The sequence below is a fragment of the Xiphophorus hellerii genome, chromosome 1 (assembly GCF_003331165.1).
Source record: "Xiphophorus hellerii strain 12219 chromosome 1, Xiphophorus_hellerii-4.1, whole genome shotgun sequence".
Classification (NCBI taxonomy): domain Eukaryota; kingdom Metazoa; phylum Chordata; class Actinopteri; order Cyprinodontiformes; family Poeciliidae; genus Xiphophorus; species Xiphophorus hellerii.
Genome location: NC_045672.1, coordinates 18,661,351 through 18,683,634, shown reverse-complemented (window position 1 = coordinate 18,683,634; position 22,284 = coordinate 18,661,351). Strand labels below are relative to the sequence as shown.

The following is a 22,284-nucleotide window of genomic DNA, read 5'->3' as shown; positions in this document are numbered from 1 at the left end:
AGGGCTTGAAGCCAATTGCATACCTTATAATTTACAGGTCTATGCACAACCTATGGTTATGACACACATAACCATAGGTTACATTCTGGTCACATTCTTACCAAACGTAAGAATGTGATCCTGTGTATAAGGATAAGGAAATAATTTCCGTAGTGTGGCCTGTCAAAGCCTTAAAGTGGGTAAGGAGCTCCAATATTCTTGGAAAGTTTGGAGTAGAATTGCTTCTTTTTCACATCGACAGGTTTTCTATGCAAATAATACAGGCAAACGCAGAACTCACCAAAAAGACTCCTTCTGGCCTAAAAGCATCTTGGAATGAGCTGAAGAATGTCACTGGGGAGAGACCCCTCTTAGTTGCCTTCTTGAACTCGTTACCTTAGCGACCCTATCTCGGACAGCCATTAAACCGTTAAATGGGCGGACAGGACACAGATGTAAGCACAATCAATTCTGGTAACATAAAAAATCTGAAATCAAATTCAACATAATTGACAAAAAGAACAAGCATGTCATTTCACAGAACAAAAGCAGTAGAAAATTTAATTTGATTTTACAACTTAATCATACAGTAAATGGTGAGTTTCATTATCAATCTTCATGATTAATCCAGCATTTTATAGAAAAAAAAATAGCACATTCACACAAACTGTATACACACATTCTAGCTACAATCACACATAAGCGTCAACAAAACAATAGCTTTATTTTTTTTCAGAAAACAATCTGTACATAGTATCTTCCTCTAGTTTAAGTTTTAAACTGAGCCAGAGAAACTAAGGTCAACTGATTCACAGCAGAAAAAAAAAACATTTACAGTACAGTTCACAGGTAAACGACCACCGTTGTGCCTATTTAGACTTCCTTCGTTTGGCTTGGGTGGGACTTGCTGCGGTTTCTGTAAAACCAAATACGTCGGTTAGAGAAAACTTTATAATGTCTTACGTCACACTTATGTGAAAGGTACTGACTTTGAAACGTCACTTCGGTGATTATTGTACCTTTGACTGCAGCACTGGTTCCAGGCCTGGCTGACCTCTTCCGGATGCCGCTGTCTACCGCCGGCTCCTCCTCTGCCTCCTTCTCAGCTCGGGAGCTCCGTCTGCTTGGCCCCTTGGGCTTCTCCACAGCAGCTCTGGGAGAACCACAAAGACAAACAACAAACAAGGAGAGAAAAACAGGACGTGGATCTGTTACTAACGAGCAACCATTTCTGCTTTACTCAACATTGTAATACCAAAGAGGACTCTGCTGTTTTTCCTCATCTACCACAGATACTGTCCATCTTCATCCCAACAGCATCCACGACTATGTCGACATGATCACTGCTTCTGCCTTTGCAGCACAACCATGTCAAAATACATACCTTGGGACTATGTTGATGGGCGTCTTTCTTTTCTTTGCCCATCTGTGATAGAAGTGGAAAAACAGCGGTAAACTATCAACTGTGCTGAACAAACAGTTTTACCACCTCACCATATCATGACAATCCCAATGTGGAGATACAGCCATGTGGTAATGATCTGCCTTTGATTTGACATGCTTTAAATATCATATAATCTCATGCTAATCATACATACCAAGTCCGTAGGCCTTTGCTCATCACGTACCCCCATGGCCAACCAAACAAACCTCCAAATTGTTTCAATGGAGACAGAAATCCCCAAGAATATCCCAAGATTGGTTTTGCTCTCCGTGAAATTAATGTTAAAAAAGAGGACAGCTTAGAAGCCCCGCCACCCAAAACAAGCAGAGAGGACAGCAACGATAATTTTGGAGCCTTACCCCTGCTCTGAACCTGTTGAGATGTCTTCACCTGAGAAAGACAGGAGCAAATGGTCTATTAGGACTCTAAAGTTTCCAAAAATGTTAATGCTTGTTTTTTTATTCTGAAAAAAATAAAATAAAATAAAGATAAGTTACCCGTCTTCTCAGTTGAGGCAGGCTCCTGTGAGGCTTCTGGCTGCAGCGGTGCTGAAACATAAGGAGAAACATCTACAGTGGTGGAAAACATCTAGATGCACAACAGTTTAAAAAGCTACAAGAAGCAGCTGTGTGTGTGTGAAAGTAAAGCAACATCATCTGCATAGTAGCAGATAAATTTGTTGGCACCCTGATAAAATGTTTAAATAGTTCTCAAATAAATTTGCGAAAAATCTCATTTTTAATTAAACATACTGAAGATATCAAAAATGTGCAAAAAATCCCAATAACAACCCAGAGCACAATTGTTCCTCATCAATTTCTTTAAAATAAAAGTAGCTGAATAATTTTTCAAACTGTATGTTAATCAGCTTTTCTAGAAACATAATTAAATCTTAAGTAATCTGTGACAATTTTTATTCATCCCCCAATTATTTACTGTTATGTGATTTAAAAAAAAATTCTGCAGTTATCTATCTTTATGTCAATTAGTAGCTTGGAGGGCACACAAACAATAAGCCTTCTGGTCAGGTTTGAAACAAAGGATGAAGATGTGGAAATGTCCTATTTCTCACTACTAAGTGTGATGGAGGTCTCGTGATGCTATGGGCCAGTTCTTTTTCCAAATGCACCAGGTCTGTTATGACCCATTTACAATAACAGGACATTTTAAATGAACATCAGGTAAACTCTACTAGTAATCTTGGTGAATGTTACACATGTACTCAAATTAACTGATAATTATTAGAATTTATTAATATTGGCAGATAATGGTGCTGCAACATGCTTTCTTTTTATAAATCTTTGCTATGGGTGGCAATAAATTTGTATGCATATGCAGACAATAGCCCTAAAATTTCCCATTTAGGGCCAAAATGCAAAAATCAGTTAACACAGGAGTGACAATACGTATAATAACAAGACGAATATTTTTTTTTGGCTTGCTATGAATGTACCTGGGGTGGCCTGGGTGGATTCAGCTGCTGCTGCTGCTTCTGCTGGCGGCGGCACAGAAGGCTCTGCAGCTGGGACATCTGTCTGGCTTGCTGGAACTGCACTGGGAATACCAGTAGGGGAGGAGGTGATGTGGGAAGCCTCATCGGGTCCGCTTGCAGCAACAATCGGAAGAACAGATGTTACAGAAGATTGTATGGGAGGGACTGTAGAAAGCAAAGCACTGGAAGAAACCCCGGAGCCAACTACAGTCGCAACGGGAGCTTGAGAATTTACAGGTGGTGGCTGATTTGGGACTGAGACTGGTGCAGGAGCCTGTCCAACAATCTGAGTAGGAACTGTAACTTGACTGGGGATTTCTTTAGAAATCACAGGTGGATTATTATTTGAACCAACAACAGTAGTATGAGGAGCTTGTGTTTCAGTCTGATTAGCAGGATGTAGAAAGACCTGCTGTGGGACACCCCCTGTATGACTCTGCAGAGGCCTTTCTACAGTAGTTTGTTGGGAGTCGCCTTTGCCAGAAACGGATACAGTGACCGATGTGGGCATTGGTTTCATTTGGGAAGCAGGGGATGGAGGCACAGGACTCTTTCGAACAGCCATGGGGCTGGAGCAAGGAGGCGGAGAAGCCAGAGGTGGCTGAAAGGAAGCTGATACAGACGGGCCTGGGTGGGGAGAAGGCTGATGCACCGGGACAGCAGATTTCTGAGAGGAACTCGCCTCACTTGGAGTTTCTGGTTTGATGCTTCCTTGGTTAAACTGCTGAGGAGCTACAAGAGTACTAACTGGCCCTGATGGCGACATACTAGTGGTTATGTGGACCTGTCCAAGACCACTCCTGTTAGACTGAGCGCTTGTCATGGTAGCCCCTGTTGTTTGAGAGGAGCTAGGGGCATGAGAAAGATGGATGTTTGCAGCTGAGACCTGTAAAGACCCCACCATGGTAACAGACTGTGATACAACTCCTGAATTAGGTGCCACAGAGGAAGCTGGGACCTGGAAAATTGGGTTAATAAATACAGGTGTAGTGGTAATAAATTGTGCAGGTCGAGGGCCAGAACTCTGATGCCGGATGTCTTGAGGCCTTATATTCTTGTTAGGGACGGCCACCATGGTGGACACCATTGATGTTGGCACCTGTGAAGTGGGTGCAGATGTAATGGGGTTTGATGTAACAAACACTGTTATCTGGTTGGGGGAAATGTTACTAGATGACGCGGGGATCTGTATGACTGATTGAACACTGGTCACAGGTTTTGGACTGGGGCTTGGTTTGACAGCTGAACTGGCAGCGTTTACTGCAGAACTGGCACTAACAGAGGAGGCAAAAGTGTTCTGACCGGAAGCAGGCATACTGGTGCTTAGACCTGGATTGGCATTGGTGTTAGTGCAGACTGAGCTGGTAAGAGTAGCTGCTGGATTTACATTTGAATTTACAAAGTTAGGTAATGGGTTGTGTTTAAGACTAAGGGTACTACTAGAGTTTGCAGCAGTGGATGGGTGCGAGCTTGGAATTGAAGTAGGTGGCAAGGCAGAACCACTGGTAGGAATTAGAGCAGATCTAGGTATAGCTGGAGTTTCATTTGCGGCAGTAGCAGGAGCAGCGGCTGTAGTAACGACAGATGTTGACTTATCTGCGTTCTGAGAACTGCTGGATACAGGTCTATCTGGATCCAAAGTAGACTTGTTGTCATTCCCTGTTTGCGAGGGCCGAAGTGACATGTTTGGAATATTTGCGTTATCCAGTAACTGGTTAAGGGATGTTGGAGCTGCTTTAAGAGCAGGTGAGACCTCTGAGTCCTGTCCAGTAGCTAGATGTGTTGGGGGTCTGTCAACTGTGTTGGCCTGCGTCTCAACATCAGGTTTGAGAACCTGATGTGCTGGCATACGAGGGCTTATTCTTGGCGATGACAAATCTCTAAATTGCTGTGTCTGGGCTGGAGGTTGAGCAATTGGTCGCTGCTCTGGTGGCATTATTCCCTGATTTTCCCTAAATCCATCAACAGGGTTACCATGAATACCATGGAGGGAGCTCTGGCTCTGCTGTGTCTCTATGGCTCCGCCAGCTTGTGAAGGCATTGATACTGGACTCTGTGGTACAGAGGAAGGACTTAGCATCATGGTTTGTCCTTGAGGGTTAACCATCTGCTGCTGGTGAGGAGGGCAATTCATGGTATTTTTTGTCGCCTTCTGCCTTCCTGGACTTGGAGTGGCAGACTTTCGACTGGAAGCCGGACTCGACCTACGACTGTTGCTAGGACTTGCCCTTTTATTCTGACCCCCAGACTGTTTATCTTGCTTGGCACCTAAAACCCCTACACCGGCTCCAGCAGACTGTTGATTGTTAGAGTTATTTCCTCCTAAATTGCCGTTATTGTTGTTGCCTGGCAGAGTAAGGCTAGGGGGAGCCTGGCCTATGGCTTTCAGAGTTGTTGGGTTCAAACCTTGTTGGTCAAATCCCCTGTTAAGGTTTGGCTGTCTTGGAGGAAGAGGAATGTTAATTTTGGGAGGAAACAAGCCTGCAATGGAGGCGTTTAGTCTCTCAGGCGAAAGGTTAATTTCTGAGGGCTCAGTGCTTGGTGGTCGATTAGTCGGAGTGAGGGGATGGTGGTACGGCCTAGGGCTTGCTCTGTTTGGGGTTTTGGGTCTTGAGCTCTGTGAGGACGTTGGGACACTGGGAAAATGAAGGCCAGGCATATGGCCTCCTTGCTGGGGCTGAGTGGTTAACTGCTGCTGAGGACTGGCCCCAGTATGTTGAGGCATTGTTGTTTGCCCAGGACCTTGCTTCATCATTTGAGGGTTGGACGTCTGGCTGGAAACCATCTGCTGTGTCCCATTTCCAGGTTGAACTCCAATTTCTGAGCCAGCAGGTCTGTCTTGCTTTGTGTGGGGACCAGTGGAGACCTCTTCAGACCCACTGCCTTGAGGTCCTTGTCCTACATCTGGATGAGACATTCTTCGTGCAGCACCTGAGAGCTGGAAAAGATTTTAGAAAGTATTTTAAAAAATTCTGATTACCTCTGCACTTTTAATCAAAAGTTATCTTTTGATTATCAGATATAAATGTTTATATTAAATTCATTAACATTAAGCCTTACTTGTGGGTTCACCATTAGGGGCATCCCCCTGGCTTTGTCAGGTGAGGGTGGGACACCACCATGCCCTTGAAGGTTAATCATTACAGGCATGTTTCCCTGCTGCGAAACAGGGTGCCTCTGCACGTCTGTTGGATTGCCTAAACTTCTAGGAGGAAGCTGCCCTCCTGGGGGCATGGGCATGCGATTCTTGGATTCCTGTTGCATCTTTATCATCATCATCATCTGCTGCTGCTAGAATGTAGAGACAAACTTTAGGAACGAGATACAGCTTCTGATGTTGACAAGAAACAATACCATTAAGTCACACAATACGTGTACCTGTTGTTGTAGGGTGGGCTGTTGCAGCTGTTGCTGTTGTGATTGCTGTTGCTGCTGCTGTTGTTGTTGTTGTTGTTGTTGCTGTTGCTGCTGCAGCTGATGCATCTGTGGTTGACTTTGTCCTGGTGGTTGTGACCCTGGCATCCCTTGCTGTGCTTGAGCATTCTGAAGATTCTGCATTTGTATCATCTGCTGTTGCTGCTGCATTTGTTGCAATTGTTGTTGTTGCTGCTGCTGTTGTTGTTGCATTTGCTGCTGTTGCATTTGATGTTGCATTTGCTGCTGCATTTGCTGTTGCTGTATATGCTGCTGTTGCATTTGCTGCATTTGATGATGTTGCTGCTGCTGCTGCTGTTGATGCTGCTGCTGCTGCTGTTGATGTTGTTGTTGCTGCTGCTGCTGCTGCTGTTGTTGTTGATGTTGTTGCTGCTGCTGTTGTTGTTGCTGTATGTATTGCATCGGTACCTGTTGCAGAACTCTCTGTTCTCCAGTCTGATTTTGAAAGCCTATTCAAAACAAAGAGGGTCATAGTCATAACTTAATAACAAATACAATACAATTTTATAAATTAAAAGAGTATGCAACTGTAATAATTGTTTGACTAATTACTGACAATTTGTACTGAATAACTTAGGTTTTTTGGGGGGATTTTTTTTTCATAAAATGTACCTGAAGGCCTATTAGGAAAATCGGGGAGTTTTTGCCCGGAGCTTTCCAAACCCAAACCCTGCTCCCCACTTAGATTTGGCAAATCTGTATCTTCCATGCCAACAGTCCCATCAAGGCCACTGTAAGGAGAAACAAAATGAGCCATCTGACAAAATAACCAGTTTAAGCATTCAACATAACTGTAACAAATAATTGTTATTACCCAAGTCCCTCGACTTCCTGCTGTCCATCACTCTCCTTGGGCTTCTTCTTTCGGGGTGGTTTCTTCTTTTTGGGTTTAGCTGGATTATCCCCACCAGCTCCCTGCTTCCCCCCTGGTCCAAACTGGCTTGCTGAGATATCACTCTGCAGTAGGTTGACCAGCAGTGGGCTGGTCAGTGTAACATCTTTGCTAACAGGAAAGCCACCGGGCTGTCCACATGGTCCTCCAACTGGCATCTGACCAGCAAACTGTGGGTTGAAGTTCATGCCATGACCTGGAAAGTGACCATTACCCATCTGCATATGCTGGGGGCCTCCCATCATGCCTTGCTGCTGCTGAGCTTGCATATCAGGGACCATCTGCTGCACACCTAACTCCCCTGTCCCACTATTTGGATCTCCAATGACATGTGGATGCTGCTGAGCGGCCTGTTGTTGCTGCTGCTGCAACATAACTTGTTTTTGTTGCTGAAACTGTTGTTGCAACTGTTGTTGCTGGTGTTGGATGAGATGATGGCCAGTAGGGAGTCTCAACTGTGGCCCATGCATTCCCATAGTTTGATTAGGATTACCAGCGATTGGGATCTGCTGAGGCTGTTGTTGGTTCATCTGTTGGTGCTGCTGCTGCAGCTGTTGCAGCTGATGCTGTTGCTGTAACTGCTGCTGCTGAATCTGAGCCATTTGCTGCTGCTGCTGTGGAGTCATCTGTTGTGGGCCAACCTGGCCCTGGAACTGAGGCATGTTACCAGGAACATTGGGCGAAGGGCCACGCATCATCTGGCCAGGCATAACCCCAGGTGGAATCTTCCCTCCAAATGCCTGTTTGTTTCCTTGCATCTGGTTGGCAACCATCTGCTCCATTATTGAGTTTTGTTGTTGTTGCTGCTGCTGCTGTTGCAGGAGCATGGCCTGATGCCCTTGGCCTCCAACCATCTGACCCTGCCCATGCATCACCCCCTGGCCTTGCTGTGGCATCATTTGCTTGGGTGGGGTCATCCCTCCTCTCTGCCCTTGACCAATGGGCCTTGAAAGGACAGTCTGACCTCCACCCTGGCCTTGAACCATCTGGCTGGGGGAGGAGGACACAGGCTGGGCCTGATGCTGGAGGCCCATCATTTGGGTCTGGAGGCCAGGCTGCTGCTGGCCCATACTAGCCCCAGCTGTGGTGCCAGGGGGTGGTCCCGGCATACTACTCTGACCAGCCATTATATTGGGTTGAGCGTGGGGTGGTCCCTGCATCGAGTTGGGAGTAGATGCTGCTGGCTGGGCTCCTGAATTGAAACAGAAAAAATATATATGTAAGATTGTAGAAATTACTTTAATATCTTTTTTATGACACAAACATATTCATATTTTACATCTCAAACTAGACCAGTGGTTCCCAAAATGTGGGGCGCGCTCCCTAGGGGGGGGGCGCGGGAAGCGGTTTGGATGAATAAAAAAAAAAAAAAAACTGTTACACAAAAGTGTTTCACTGTAAAGATGGTTTGTAGTGTGTTTTGTTGAAACCTGAAGTGTGAAATAAACTTCAGTGGAGTTTGAAAACAAAATATGACCAACAAGTGTATAGGTTTCCATCTGGTTGAACGATGTGTGTGCCCAGTTGATTTTTTTTTTTTCTTTTTTGGGGGGCAATTTTATGGTAATCCATAGGGGGGCCCAGAAAATCTTTGGGAACCACTGAATTAGACAATCTAAACTTTTGTGCAAATTTGGTCTAATTTGGCAAATCATTTTGTAACATTCCACAAATTATAAATAAATGACAAAAAATGTCCAATATTACTCTGATATTTAGGAAATTTGGGTAATGCCAATAACCTAAAACAAAAAATTTGGTCTGACATAATAATGGTGAATGAGGTTATGTCTCTTTATGCAGTGCATGCAAATAAATAGCTTGAATTTATGTACACTGTGGTAGCAATGCATATTTTTAAAAATGTCGGTGTCCGTTTTTCTCTGATTATTTTCTTCTAAAACACAAACCTAATAAAATTTGAGAAAAATGTCAAATCTTCAAGAAATTGTGAACATTGAGTGAAGAACAATGAAATATAGTTTACATTAGACCAATATGATCAATTTCCCCCAATCATACAGCCGTCCTTCTGCAGTGTCATTTGAATTTCTCTTATATTATTAGTTTTTACCTGTGTGAGACATTTGTTGGTTCTGCAGCTGCTGAGTTGCTACAGGGGCTCCTGGAGTGCTGCCAGTCACCTGACCTTGAACAAAGTTCATGTTTGGAAAGCCCATGGGACGCTTTGCCATGCCTGCAATCAGTAGTAATTCAAGAAACCATCATTACATTAGAAATAACTTTATAGTGATTGTTCTATAAAGACAAAATTGCATCATGCTTTAACATGCATGGAAACCAAAAAGAAAAAGAAGCCGTTACCAACAATTACTCACCAGGGTGGACTTGGGCTCCCGGCTGCCCATGTTGGGGCATTCCCATGAATCCTTGCTGCATGTTGCCCTGCTGGCTGAGAGCCGCTCTGCCTGGTGAGCCGACACCCTGGGGGAACCCCTGAGGAGTCGTAGGTCTCTGAGCCATCATAGGAGGCGTCCCAGGAGAACCTTGCTGAAACGGAGATGAGGACGATCCAGGTGACTTGGCAGTGATGTTGCTCTGTGGTCCAGATGTTGACGGTAGGGGCAGCGGGGGTCTGGGTGGTCCGCTGACACCACCTGGACCAGCCTGTTGGCTTTTAGGTTGCGGCGTAGCAAACTGACCCATTCCTGCAGGCTGTTGCTGCTGTAACTGCCCCTGTCCCATTGCATTAAATAACTGCCCAGCCTGCTGGCTACCAAACGGATATGGGGGTGGGGGATGGTTGGGGGTCTGAACTGTAGCCAGTGACGGTGGGCGTTGAACCATTTGGTTTTGAGGGGGGAGTTTTCTCCAGGCAGGGCCTCCTTGGGCTGCTGGTGGCTGTAGTACGCCAGAGGGCAACTGATTCCAGCCAGGAGGCACACCCATCGGGCCCGTGGGGTTGAATGGAGGTCGAGGTCCGAGCTGGGAGAGCTGAGCCTGCTGCTGAGCTTGTTGCTGGGCCTGCTGCTGTTGCAGTGCGGCAGGGTTGATTGGTCTGCCTGCCTGCAGAGCCTGCATGTGATGAGCAGCCTGAGCAGACATGGGGGCTGAAGCATGTGCAGCACCCTGTTGGTGCTGAAGCTGCTGCTGCTGCTGAACTGAAATCATCATTGGATCCATCACATCTGTGACAACAGAGGAATTTTGTTATGCAAGTGCTGTAATGTATTTGCAATTCCAACATCAATCATTAGGTGAAGCAAAAATAAAGACCTAAACCTGTCTGCAAAGGTGGTCTCTGTGCACGAGCGTGCATCTGTCCGCTGCTGCCTGGCAACATAGGCTGACCCACCATGCCAGGCCCACGTGGAACCATCGCCGGATTGGGCATCCTTACCCCGCCTTGGAGAAAAAAAAAACATGCCACCAACTGTGAAAACATGCATATTTTCCCTCCCCACTTTATACACTACTTTGTGCAAGTTCATGACATAAAACCCAAATAAAGCACCTTGAGGTTTGTGGCTGTAATGTGACATAATGTAAGTAAGTTCAAGGGGTATGAAGACTTTGCAAAGAATTGTAAGCAAATCAATCAAAATCAATATTCTAAAGTAAGCAAGAACAATACCTAAAAAGAAAAAATGAATGCTGAATAAAACAAAAGAAAAAAACTCATTTATATTGTTTTCATAACTTGTTCAGACTCAGATGTCTTCTGCAATATAGTTTCTCATTCACTGGATCATCTGTTGCTATAAATTGAGAAAAATTAAGTAAACCCATACCTGGGCCAGGCTGACCTGGAAAGCCACCATCCATTCTCATCTGACCAGGTGCACCAATTGGTCCATTCACTCTTACTTCTTGTCCTCTGTTTGGTCCAACAGCCACATTGATTGCTCCCTCGCCTGAACATTAAAACATAAAAGAAAAGCAGTAAATATGGATTTGCATGTTCATTAAATTTCCAAAGAAATCAATTTATGAATTATGCTTCTATCACCTTCTATTTGCACAGAGAGAATACCCAGGTCTCTGAGCTGCTGCTGGTTGTTCTGGGCCAACAGTCTGAGACGCTCTGCTGCATCTCGGGGAATGTTGAAGGTTACCCGGACGCTGTTCCAAGGCTCTACACACTGTGGCTGCAGCTTATCAGAGCCTAAAAGATGATAATTAGATATATATACAAAGTGATGCAAGAATATATATTTCATATAATCGTAGTGTAGTTTTTGTTTCTCATGAGTGTTACAGAAAGATAAGATGGAGATGGAAAGATAAAAATGTCTAGAACACACAAGAGCTCACAGAAACAAATTTTGTGACTTGTCAAAGTTTTTAGGGCTTGTATATCTTATGCAACGAACTGCAAATTCTTTGAATATAAAATCTCATACATGTTATATTTTCACACTTATCAAAGCCTTTAAAATTTAAGAAAGTTAAAACCAACTAATTAGAAGGAAACATAATAAAAACTGTGGGAAAATAAAGCCATTTTTCCATTATAAACTATTATAAACAGAGGAACATTTTATCTGATTAATACATTTACTATGTAACAAAAAACAAAACTAACCCATATTAAGCACATTGGGTATCCCGCTGAGAACCGAGTCAAGTTTCTGAGCGAAGTCCTCATCGTTCATGTTGCCTTGAAAGGCAACAAATACTGTGGAGTCCTCGTCCTTCACACCGTGCTCTTCCATCCTGTCTGCCTTCTTAACCTCGTCTACTTCAGTTGTGTTGCATTTATGGCAACTATCAGCTTCTTCGACTGCATCGTCCCCAACACCTGAGTCTCTGTCTGAATCGTTATCAGACTCCAGGTGCTCAGCCTTGTGGGACACATCAGGCGGGGTCTGTTGGTGAGCCATCCTCCGCCTGTACTAGGAGTGGCGTCTGAACCGTTTTAATCTGCAGTCACATGTAATAAAGACTCAGGTTAAAACATCTTCCAAAAAAACAACAGAAATGTCAAAAAACTAACTAACTAACTAACTAGGTTGTAGTACACAAAATTTAAGCAATACAAAGTCAAACATATTATTCCTTCCTAATAAAAAAACAAGCCAAGCACTCAGAGGAACTGGATTTGCTCACTGCTCAGCTTTTAATTAACTTAACTCATTTCTTTAATCAAAATGAGTTGATGGCAATCAGGAATGACTTGTTGACATAAACAATTGTTAAAGCAGTACTGATATTTACAAAACCACAATCGCAAAGAAAATACATAAAAACACTTACACTGCACTTTGGAAAGGTAAAAACCACAAAATGCTTCACAAAAACTAAAAATACATCAAACGACCTAATTTAGGGGAGGTGGGCTAAAAACAAAGAGTTTATAACAAAGTAAGGGACTGAATGAATGACATACTTGGTAGGCTACAATTTCTCAGTGGCCAGAGATTCCGATATTATATTTGACCAGAAGGACGGACTCTGGACCCTAGACCCTTGGAGCAGATGTCGATTTTATTGGCCAAAAATAAAGAATTGACGAATGAGCATTTTCATGACAGAAGGAAAAAAACACCAGTGGAATTGTGCCTTAACTGCAATTAGTATCAATATGCAACAATCGTCCCACTCACTTTTTTCCACTATCGAACTGCTCAACAGCTCAGACGAAAAACCTTCTGAACAGTTCTGAGTACTCAACATTTCTCAAGTAGTTGGAATACAATTAGCACATACTTGTAAAAGGTTATACATACATCCCTCATTTTTCCTGCACGGCTTACAGCATTAACACTGGTTTAATCCTAAACCTGAACTCAATATGTGCTGTACTCAACGTCCTCTAAAGTCAGAACATGGCCGCCACATCAGAGCAGCAAAATAGACTTAGATGCTTATAACAATATGGAAGGAAATGTTTTCTTTTTGTGCTTAAATGCATACAAAAGGAAAGATGAATTTCTATTGTTATTGGACTATATTTCTTTAAGTAATTAGCAATCTAAAAAGATACAATTTTTATCTTTTGTCTGTTTGTCTGATATCCTACTAGGGAATCCTCGACATGGTTGGGTTATTATCTTAGGTTTCACAGAATTTGCACATTTCCTTTAATTGCTTTCAATCACCCAAAAATCTAAAAGTAAGAAATCAATTGACCAGTTTTTATTTCTGTGCCCGAAGCCAATGGGTATTTTTTATCACCTGATTTTAAAAAAAATCTTATTTAGTAAATATATCTTTCTTTGTCAATTTTTTGGATATCAAACAAATGTGTACTGGTAGACTTAAGTGTGACGGCTGAAGCCGTAGATCTGCTCATTTTCTGTTCCTCAAGAGATTTGCTGATGAAGTTTCAGATGACCCACATGCACTGTGTTAACAGATCTGCTCTGCCTTACACACAGCCTCTGAAGGGAAGCAGTTTCCTGGCGTACGGTCACGCCAGAACCATTTGTTCTGAAACCCTCTGCAGATCAGAACTCAGCTATATCTGAAATATTGCTGATTGAAAGGGCTGTTATTAATCAAGCAACATCCTCTTCACCATTCACTGGAGTCTGTCTATCTAAACCAAGTATTATCAGGTATTTTACATTTAATGTCCACACAGTAATAACATGAAAGGAGGTATGAACAGGCAACAGATTCTCAGGATATGACAATGAGTAAAAATACCAGCATTTCACTACAAATAAGGTACTTACTCATATAAAACAAAATAAATAACATAATCTATTGTTCTAAGCTCTAAAACAAAATTATCCCAGTTGTTGCAAAAGTAAAATAAATAAAGACAATTTATGCATAAAGTTTGATCGTCATTATTTCGATTTTAAAACAAAGACTTCAAATTTAAGTCACAGCAAACGGGGCTACATTACCCGTTTGCTGTGTTGCTCTTTTTAGAGTAACACAAGCACAACATGTTGATATTAGCAGGTCGATTGGTTGGGTTGCTACCTGCTGCCTGGCCCAGGTAGCCAGGCAGCATTAAAGGAGGCACAATGCTTTAAAAAAGAATGCAACACTCCTGGATTAGTAACTAAAGCTCTCCAGTTTTTCTGTAGTAAAATTGAGGGTGTTGCTACTTTAATTTCCACATTATTCTCTTTAGCAACAAAAAAAGTGTCGAATCCCTCTTCTGCCACCTCACAGACAGTCATGGGTGCACATTACATCGCAAATATATTGTAATAGTGATACCAGTGTGTGTGGTACTGATGTGGCAAAGGACTGAGAAGCAATAAGAACCACCTGTTATATTCCAGGTGTCAGGAATTTTCATGTTTAATGCCAAAATATATTGACTTTTTGGACTATGGATGATACAAGTAAAAATTACAAATATTGGACTAAATTATGGGCCAAAATCTACACTGAATGTGTGTGTAAACTTAAACATAATTGTGCATTTAAACGAGCATTGTTGACACTCAAAGGTTGGAAATATTTGACTAAATTACCTCTAAACTTAGATAAATCTGTCACATATAAAGTTTCAAACAGCGTATAGAACTGTATCTACAGTAAGTACGGAGCTGTGCTTTGTTGTTTTTTTTTTAAATGTTCCCAATTCCCAAAGAGGGGCCACATGAGGAAATTAAGAGTCAGTGAAAAATTTTGCACATTTAAAACGAATAGACATGTGTTCATTAATGTACATAGTCCGTTCTCAATAATGAAAGCAAGAAGAATTAAAGCTGCAAGCAGCCTCGGGCGGCCCTCGCAGCAAGCGCCGCTCCGGCCTATTGGCCACCGCGGGGGTTCCGGCCACCGCAGAAGCTCTCGCGCGTTTTCCAGAGCCGCAGCCCGCTCCCCACCGCAGAAGCTCTGCCGCAGTTTCCAGCACTGCCGCCCGCTAGCCGCTGCAGAAGCTGTCGCGCATTTTCCCCAAATTACATCTCAAACCCGTTGGGCTCTTTAGAGCAGAACAAAGGTCATACATATCCAGTTTGGCGCCAATCGGATGATCCATGTGTGAATTAGAGCCAAACGTATGTATATGGCGAGGGACTGATATTCGCCATTTGGCCACGCCCACACGGTTCAGCCAGCAGTGAGCATTGACAGAGTTTATCATCCGAATCATCTTGATTAGGTCAAGAGAGCCATAAACAGAGCTTTCCAAGGAAAAAAACGGCACTTCCTGTTCCGAGGGGGCGGGGCTTAGATGACGTCATAATATGATGACGTAGGATCGACGGGCAAGCCTCCAGGATCACTCAGGCCAAGTTTGATGCAGCTCGGTCAAAATATGTGGAATGTAGAGGCAAACGTATACGAACGGCGTTGCCGCCATTGAAAACTCTTGGCACTTTAAAGCAAGCGAGACCAACTTCCTATCTGTCATCCAACACAGAATCACCTTGATTAGGTCAAGAGAGCCATAAACAGAGCTTTCCAAGGAAAAAAAGGCACTTCCGGTTCCGAGGGGGCGGGGCTTAGATGACGTCACAATGTGATGACGTAGGATCGACGGGCAAGCCTCCAGGATCACTCAGGCCAAGTTTGATGCAGCTCGGTCAAAATATGTGGAATGTAGAGGCAAACGTATACGAACGGCGTTGCCGCCATTGAAAACTCTTGGCACTTTAAAGCAAGCGAGACCAACTTCCTATCTGTCATCCAACACAGAATCACCTTGATTAGGTCAAGAGAGCCATAGATGAAAGTTTCCAAGGAAAAAAATAGCACTTCCTGTTCTGAGGGGGCGGGGCTTAGATGACGTCATAATCTGATGACATAGAATTTTCAGACATCACACCAGCATCACTCAAGCCAAGTTTGGTGCAGCTCGATCGAAACATGTGGAATCTAGAAGCAAAAGTATGGCATCGGCGTTACAGGTCACTTCGCCACGCCGCCACGCCCAGCTGCTATGTCAAAGCCGGTCAGGGTTGGAAACCTCAACACACCAACATGTCTTCTGTCTCTGGACACAGGTTCATGTTGATTAGGTCAAAGGGCTAAGAGAGCGACCGTTCACAGTAAAACATGACACTTCCTGTTCTCAGGGGGCGTGGCCTACGTGATGTCATCATTTGACCATATGGTATTGTAGGCCACCTGATGACGATCAATCACTGAAAGTTTGGAGTCTCTGTGAGTTTTTGTGTTAGAAATACCAATTTTTCATTTTTTCCTGTGTATTACAAAATCGAAGAATTTCATCTGCAGGGCAATGCTGCCCTCTGGTGTCGAATTACTGAAATAATGAAACTATTTCAGTGGCCAGCAGAGGGCAGCATTGCCCTACAAACGACGAACATGTACTGTTTATTATGTAATTACACAGAAGATCTCTCTAATTCATTCTGAGGGGGCGGGGCTTAGATGACGTCATAATATGATGACATAGCATTGTCAGGCATCACAACAGCATCACTGAGGCCAAGTTTGGTGCAGCTCGGTCGAAACATGTGGAATCTAGAAGCAAACGTATGGCATCGGCGTTACAGGTCACTTCGCCACGCCGCCACACCCAGCTGCTTCATCGCAGCCGGTCAGGGCTTGAATCCACAACACACCAACATGTCTTCTGTCTCTGGACACAGTTTCATGTTGATTAGGTCAAAGGGCTAAGATAGCGACCGTTCACAGTAAAACATGACACTTCCTGTTCTCAGGGGGCGTGGCCTAAGCGATGTCATAATTTCACCACAGGGTATTTTAGGACACCTATTGTTGATCAATAACTGAAAATTTGGTGTCTCTGTGAGTTTCTGTGCAGGATATATAAGAGTTTCGTGTTTCATGGCGAGTAGGTGAACTTTGACCCCTGGTAACCCCCCTTCAGCAATCTCAGACAGTCACCAATTTGATAACTTTAAATCAGACATGCCTTATGATCAGACTGACCGAGTTTGAAGCCAATCAATCGAAATCCCTAGGAGGAGTTCGATCAAATACGAATGCTGTGAACGTCAAAATCGAGGTCAAATGAAATTCAATCTAAAATGGCCGACTTCCTGTTGGGTTTAGAGCATGGCTCTAAGAGACTTTTTTGTACGTCCCGACAAGATACACATGTGTACCAAGTTTCGTAATTCTAGGTTTAAGCATGGCTTGGGGCTGTTCATTTAAAATACTCTAGGGGTCGCTATAGAGAAATTAGGCCACGCCCACCAAATTTTGTTATGAATTCTTGTCGGGGGGTGGATAAGGATCCATCCTAGTGAGTTTGGAGCAGCTGGGCCCGAAATTGTGGAATTCAGAGCCAAACGTATGGCAACGGCGTTACAGGTCACTTCGCCACGCCGCCACGCCCACCTGCTATGTCAAAGCCAGTCAGGGTTGGAATCCTCAACACACCAACATGTCTTCTGTCTCTGGACACAGTTTCATGTTGATTAGGTCAAAGGGCTAAGAGAGCGACCGCTCACAGTAAAACATGACACTTCCTGTTCTCAGGGGGCGTGGCTTAAGTGATGTCATCATTTCACCACAGGGTATTTTAGGACATCCGATGCCGATCAATCACTGAAAGTTTGGTCCCTCTATGTGTTTTTTTATAGGAAATATAAGAGTTTCGTGTTTCATGGCGAGTAGGTGAACTTTGACCCCTGCTAACCCCCCTTCAACATACTCCAAAACTCACCAATTTGATAACTTTAAATCAAACATGCCTTATGATCAGACTGACCGAGTTTGAAGTCGATCAATCGAAATCCCTAGGAGGAGTTCGATCAAATACGAAGGCTGTAAACGTCAAAATCGAGGAAAAAAATGGACGTTCAATACAAAATGGCCGACTTCCTGTGATAGTTGGCTAATAACATTAAATGTAAGTTCTGAGTCTTTTGGTGAGCTCTACAAGTGTACCAAATTTCATGTCTCTACGATGAAGTACGTTCATACCATTGTGTCAACAGAAAATTGCTAGTTGCCGCCGTTGAGCAATTTTTTTTGCGATTTTTGCGACAACCTTAAAATTCAAAATTTTGAATTTTTCTAGTCGCGACCGCCAAGTTTGGTGAGTTTTTGAATATGATAAAGCCCCCAAAAAGGCAATTCATTTGGGTGGAAGAATAATAAGAATAATAATTAAAGCTGCGAGCAGCCTCGGGCGGCCCTCGCAGCAAGCGCCGCTCCGGCCTATTGGCCACCGCGGGGGTTCCAGCCACCGCAGAAGCTCTCGCACGATTTCCAGAGCCGCAGCCAACTCCCCACCACAGAAGCTCTGCCGCAGTTTCCAGCACCGCCGCCCACTAGCCACCGCAGAGGCTGTCGCGCATTTTCCACGCCCGTCCACCAGGCGACATGCGTGAATGCGTTCGGCAGCGCTCCCCGACCACTGTCAAAAAATCTGGTGCAGATCGGTCGATGCCTCGAGGAGACACAGCCGATGTATTAACTTAGGGGGCGCAGTGGAGCCAAATTACATCTCAAACTCGTTGGGCTCTTTAGAGGTGAACAAAGATCATACATATCCAGTTTGGCGCCAATCGGATGATCCGTGTGTGATTTAGAGCCAAACGTATGCATATGGCGAGGGACTGATGTTCGCCATTTGGCCACGCCCACACGGTTCAGCCAGCAGCGAGCATTGACAGAGTTTATCATCCGAATCATCTTGATTAGGTCAAGAGAGCCATAAACAGAGCTTTCCAAGGAAAAAAATGGCACTTCCTGTTCCGAGGGGGCGGGGCTTAGATGACGTCATAATGTGATGACGTAGGATTGACGGGCAAGCCTCCAGGATCACTCAGGCCAAGTTTGATGCAGCTCGGTCAAAATATGTGGAATGTAGAGGCAAACGTATACGAATGGCGTTGCCGCCATTGAAAACTCTTGGCACTTTAAAGCAAGCGAGATCAACTTCCTATCTGTCATCCAACACAGAATCACCTTGGTTAGGTCAAGAGAGCCATAGATGAAAGTTTCCAAGGAAAAATATAGCACTTCCTGTTCTGAGGGGGCGGGGCTTAGATGACGTCATAATCTGATGACATAGAATTTTCAGACATCACACCAGCATCACTCAAGCCAAGTTTGGTGCAGCTCGGTCGAAACATGTGGAATCTAGAAGCAAAAGTATGGCATCGGCGTTACAGGTCACTTCGCCACGCCGCCACGCCCAGCTGCTATCTCAAAGCCGGTCAGGGTTGGAAACCTCAACACACCAACATGTCTTCTGTCTCTGGACACAGGTTCATGTTGATTAGGTCAAAGGGCTAAGAGAGCGACCGTTCACAGTAAAACATGACACTTCCTGTTCTCAGGGGGCGTGGCCTACGTGATGTCATCATTTGACCATATGGTATTGTAGGCCACCTGATGACGATCAATCACTGAAAGTTTGGAGTCTCTGTGAGTTTTTGTGTTAGAAATACCAATTTTTCATTTTTTCCTGTGTATTACAAAATCGAAGAATTTCATCTGCAGGGCAATGCTGCCCTCTGGTGTCGAATTACTGAAATAATGAAACTATTTCAGTGGCCAGCAGAGGGCAGCATTGCCCTACAAACGACGAACATGTACTGTTTATTATGTAATTACACAGAAGATCTCTCTAATTCATTCTGAGGGGGCGGGGCTTAGATGACGTCATAATATGATGACATAGCATTGTCAGGCATCACAACAGCATCACTGAGGCCAAGTTTGGTGCAGCTCGGTCGAAACATGTGGAATCTAGAAGCAAACGTATGGCATCGGCGTTACAGGTCACTTCGCCACGCCGCCACACCCAGCTGCTTCATCGCAGCCGGTCAGGGCTTGAATCCACAACACACCAACATGTCTTCTGTCTCTGGACACAGTTTCATGTTGATTAGGTCAAAGGGCTAAGATAGCGACCGTTCACAGTAAAACATGACACTTCCTGTTCTCAGGGGGCGTGGCCTAAGCGATGTCATAATTTCACCACAGGGTATTTTAGGACACCTATTGTTGATCAATAACTGAAAATTTGGTGTCTCTGTGAGTTTCTGTGCAGGATATATAAGAGTTTCGTGTTTCATGGCGAGTAGGTGAACTTTGACCCCTGGTAACCCCCCTTCAGCAATCTCAGACAGTCACCAATTTGATAACTTTAAATCAGACATGCCTTATGATCAGACTGACCGAGTTTGAAGCCGATCAATCGAAATCCCTAGGAGGAGTTCGATCAAATGCAAAGGCTGTAAACGTCAAAATCGAGGTCAAATGAACTTCAATCTAAAATGGCCGACTTCCTGTTGGGTTTCGACCATGGCTGTAATAGACTTTTTTGTACGTCCTGACAAGATACACATGTGTACCAAGTTTCGTAATTCTAGGTTAAAGCATGGCTTAGGGCTGTTCATTTAAAATACTCTAGGGGTCGCTATAGAGAAATTAGGCCACGCCCACCAAATTTTGTTATGAATTCCTGTCGGTGGGTGGATAAGGATCCATCCTAGTGAGTTTGGAGCAGCTGGGCCCGAAATTGTGGAATTCAGAGCCAAACGTATGGCAACGGCGTTACAGGTCACTTCGCCACGCCTCCACGCCCACCTGCTATGTCAAAGCCGGTCAGGGTTGGAATCCTCAACACACCAAGATGTCTTCTGTCTCTGGACACAGTTTCATGTTGATTAGGTCAAAGGGCTAAGATAGCGACCGTTCACAGTAAAACATGACACTTCCTGTTCTCAGGGGGCGTGGCCTAAGTGATGTCATCATTTGACCATAGGGTAGTGTAGGGCACCCGATGACGATCAATCACTGAAAGTTTGGTCCCTCTATGTGTTTTTGTATAGGAAATATAAGAGTTTCGTGTTTCATGGCGAGTAGGTGAACTTTGACCCCTGCTAACCCCCCTTCAACATGCTCCAAAACTCACCAATTTGATAACTTTAAATCAAACATGCCTTATGATCAGACTGACCGAGTTTGAAGCCGATCAATCGAAATCCCTAGGAGGAGTTCGATCAAATACGAAGGCTGTAAACGTCAAAATCGAGGAAAAAAATGGACGTTCAATACAAAATGGCCGACTTTCTGTGATAGTTGGCTTATAACATTAAATGTAAGTTCTGAGTCTTTTGGTGAGCTCTACAAGTGTACCAAATTTCATGTCTCTACGATGAAGTACGTTCATACCATTGTGTCAACAGAAAATTGCTAGTTGCTGCCGTTCAGCAATTTTTTTTGCGATTTTTGCGACAACCTTAAAATTCAAAATTTTTAAATTTTCTAGTCGCGACCGCCAAGTTTGGTGAGTTTTTGAATATGATAAAGCCCCCAAAAAGGCACACGAAGAGGTGGGAAGAATCGTAATAATAATAATAATAAACAGTACAGATACAATAGGCCTTCGCAGCGCTTTGCTGCTCGGGCCTAAGCCTTCGCAGCGCTTTGCTGCTCGGGCCTAATAATAAACAGCACAGATACAATAGGCCTTCGCAGCGCTTTGCTGCTCGGGCCTAAAAACTTAATATCACATTATGACTGAAGCAGCACACACTAAACACACCTGTAGGTCACATCAATTTGACCGGTGATGTTCAGTCTATCAAAGCAGATATATCCCAATTTTAGAGGCGTCTTTTATCGATGTCAAGTGTAGTGTGGTTTCTACCCCCAGCCAGTTAATATCACACGGTTTAAATGGAGCACTTTAAACGAGGTCCAGCGTAATTGAATGATGATGATGGGGCCCAGCAGTAGTATGGGCCTTAACGCAAATATAAGGTAACGAAATTCCCGACGCAAACGCTCATATACAGTTTCATTTGTCCTTGTGCACATTCAACCAAGGGCAGACAATGTCTACACCCCACATCTTTACGTTTTAGGCGATGCATCTTAAAAATATACAAACTGGAAGTCAAAACTGTTCATCCTACCGTCTCCGTCAACTACAGCTAATTCCAGCTAGCAACCGCTAGCCAGCTAACAGAAAAGGTAACTCATGACGAATCCATTGAAGCGCCTACGCTTAGCTAAAAAATTCACTTATTTTAAATTTCTACACCTTGCAATTAGTAAGAGCGAAACACCTTACCACACATAATCGTGAGGAAATATGGTTAACCAGTTGAAATCTGCTTGCTAGGAAGGCTAACAAAACATGATTCTCGTTAGCAGGTTAACAGAACGACTTCCGATGATGCTTTCCAAAATAAAACTACAGTTGTGATA

The 22,284-nt window shown here is 43.9% G+C and overlaps 1 protein-coding gene across 2 annotated transcripts; it reads right to left on the bottom strand.

Annotated features, from left to right (window-relative positions):
• Nucleotides 1–509: 509 nt before the first annotated feature.
• Nucleotides 510–22,279, bottom strand: ncoa6 (nuclear receptor coactivator 6). 2 transcript variants are annotated; one of them, XM_032575820.1, is made up of 17 exons: nucleotides 22,148–22,279; nucleotides 11,789–12,126; nucleotides 11,213–11,368; nucleotides 10,995–11,117; nucleotides 10,480–10,608; nucleotides 9,582–10,391; nucleotides 9,317–9,439; nucleotides 7,165–8,434; nucleotides 6,963–7,081; nucleotides 6,294–6,799; nucleotides 5,976–6,206; nucleotides 2,877–5,853; nucleotides 1,921–1,971; nucleotides 1,783–1,813; nucleotides 1,364–1,405; nucleotides 999–1,132; nucleotides 510–895 (listed from the first exon to the last, which is right to left on the bottom strand). In XM_032575820.1, the coding sequence occupies exons 2-17, from the start codon at nucleotides 12,084–12,086 to the stop codon at nucleotides 849–851; spliced, it is 7,047 nt and encodes a 2,348-aa protein (XP_032431711.1). In that variant the 5' UTR covers nucleotides 12,087–12,126; nucleotides 22,148–22,279; the 3' UTR covers nucleotides 510–848. The 2 variants fall into 2 exon arrangements, with proteins under 2 accessions (XP_032431711.1, XP_032431721.1); XM_032575830.1 differs by having other exon boundaries at nucleotides 5,976–6,203.
• Between the last annotated feature and the right edge of the window lie 5 nt (nucleotides 22,280–22,284).

Bases quoted from the DNA above. Each gene is read 5' to 3' on its own strand.
- ncoa6 (XM_032575820.1), bottom strand. From the start codon at position 12,086: ATGGCTCACCAACAGACCCCGCCTGATGTGTCCCACAAGGCTGAGCAC. The intron at 7,082-7,164 runs GTAATAACAATT...TTCTCCTTACAG, and splicing joins CAGGAAGTCGAGGGACTTGG to TGGCCTTGATGGGACTGTTG. The intron at 1,406-1,782 runs GTAAGGCTCCAA...CTTCTATCACAG, and splicing joins TCAACAGGTTCAGAGCAGGG to ATGGGCAAAGAAAAGAAAGA.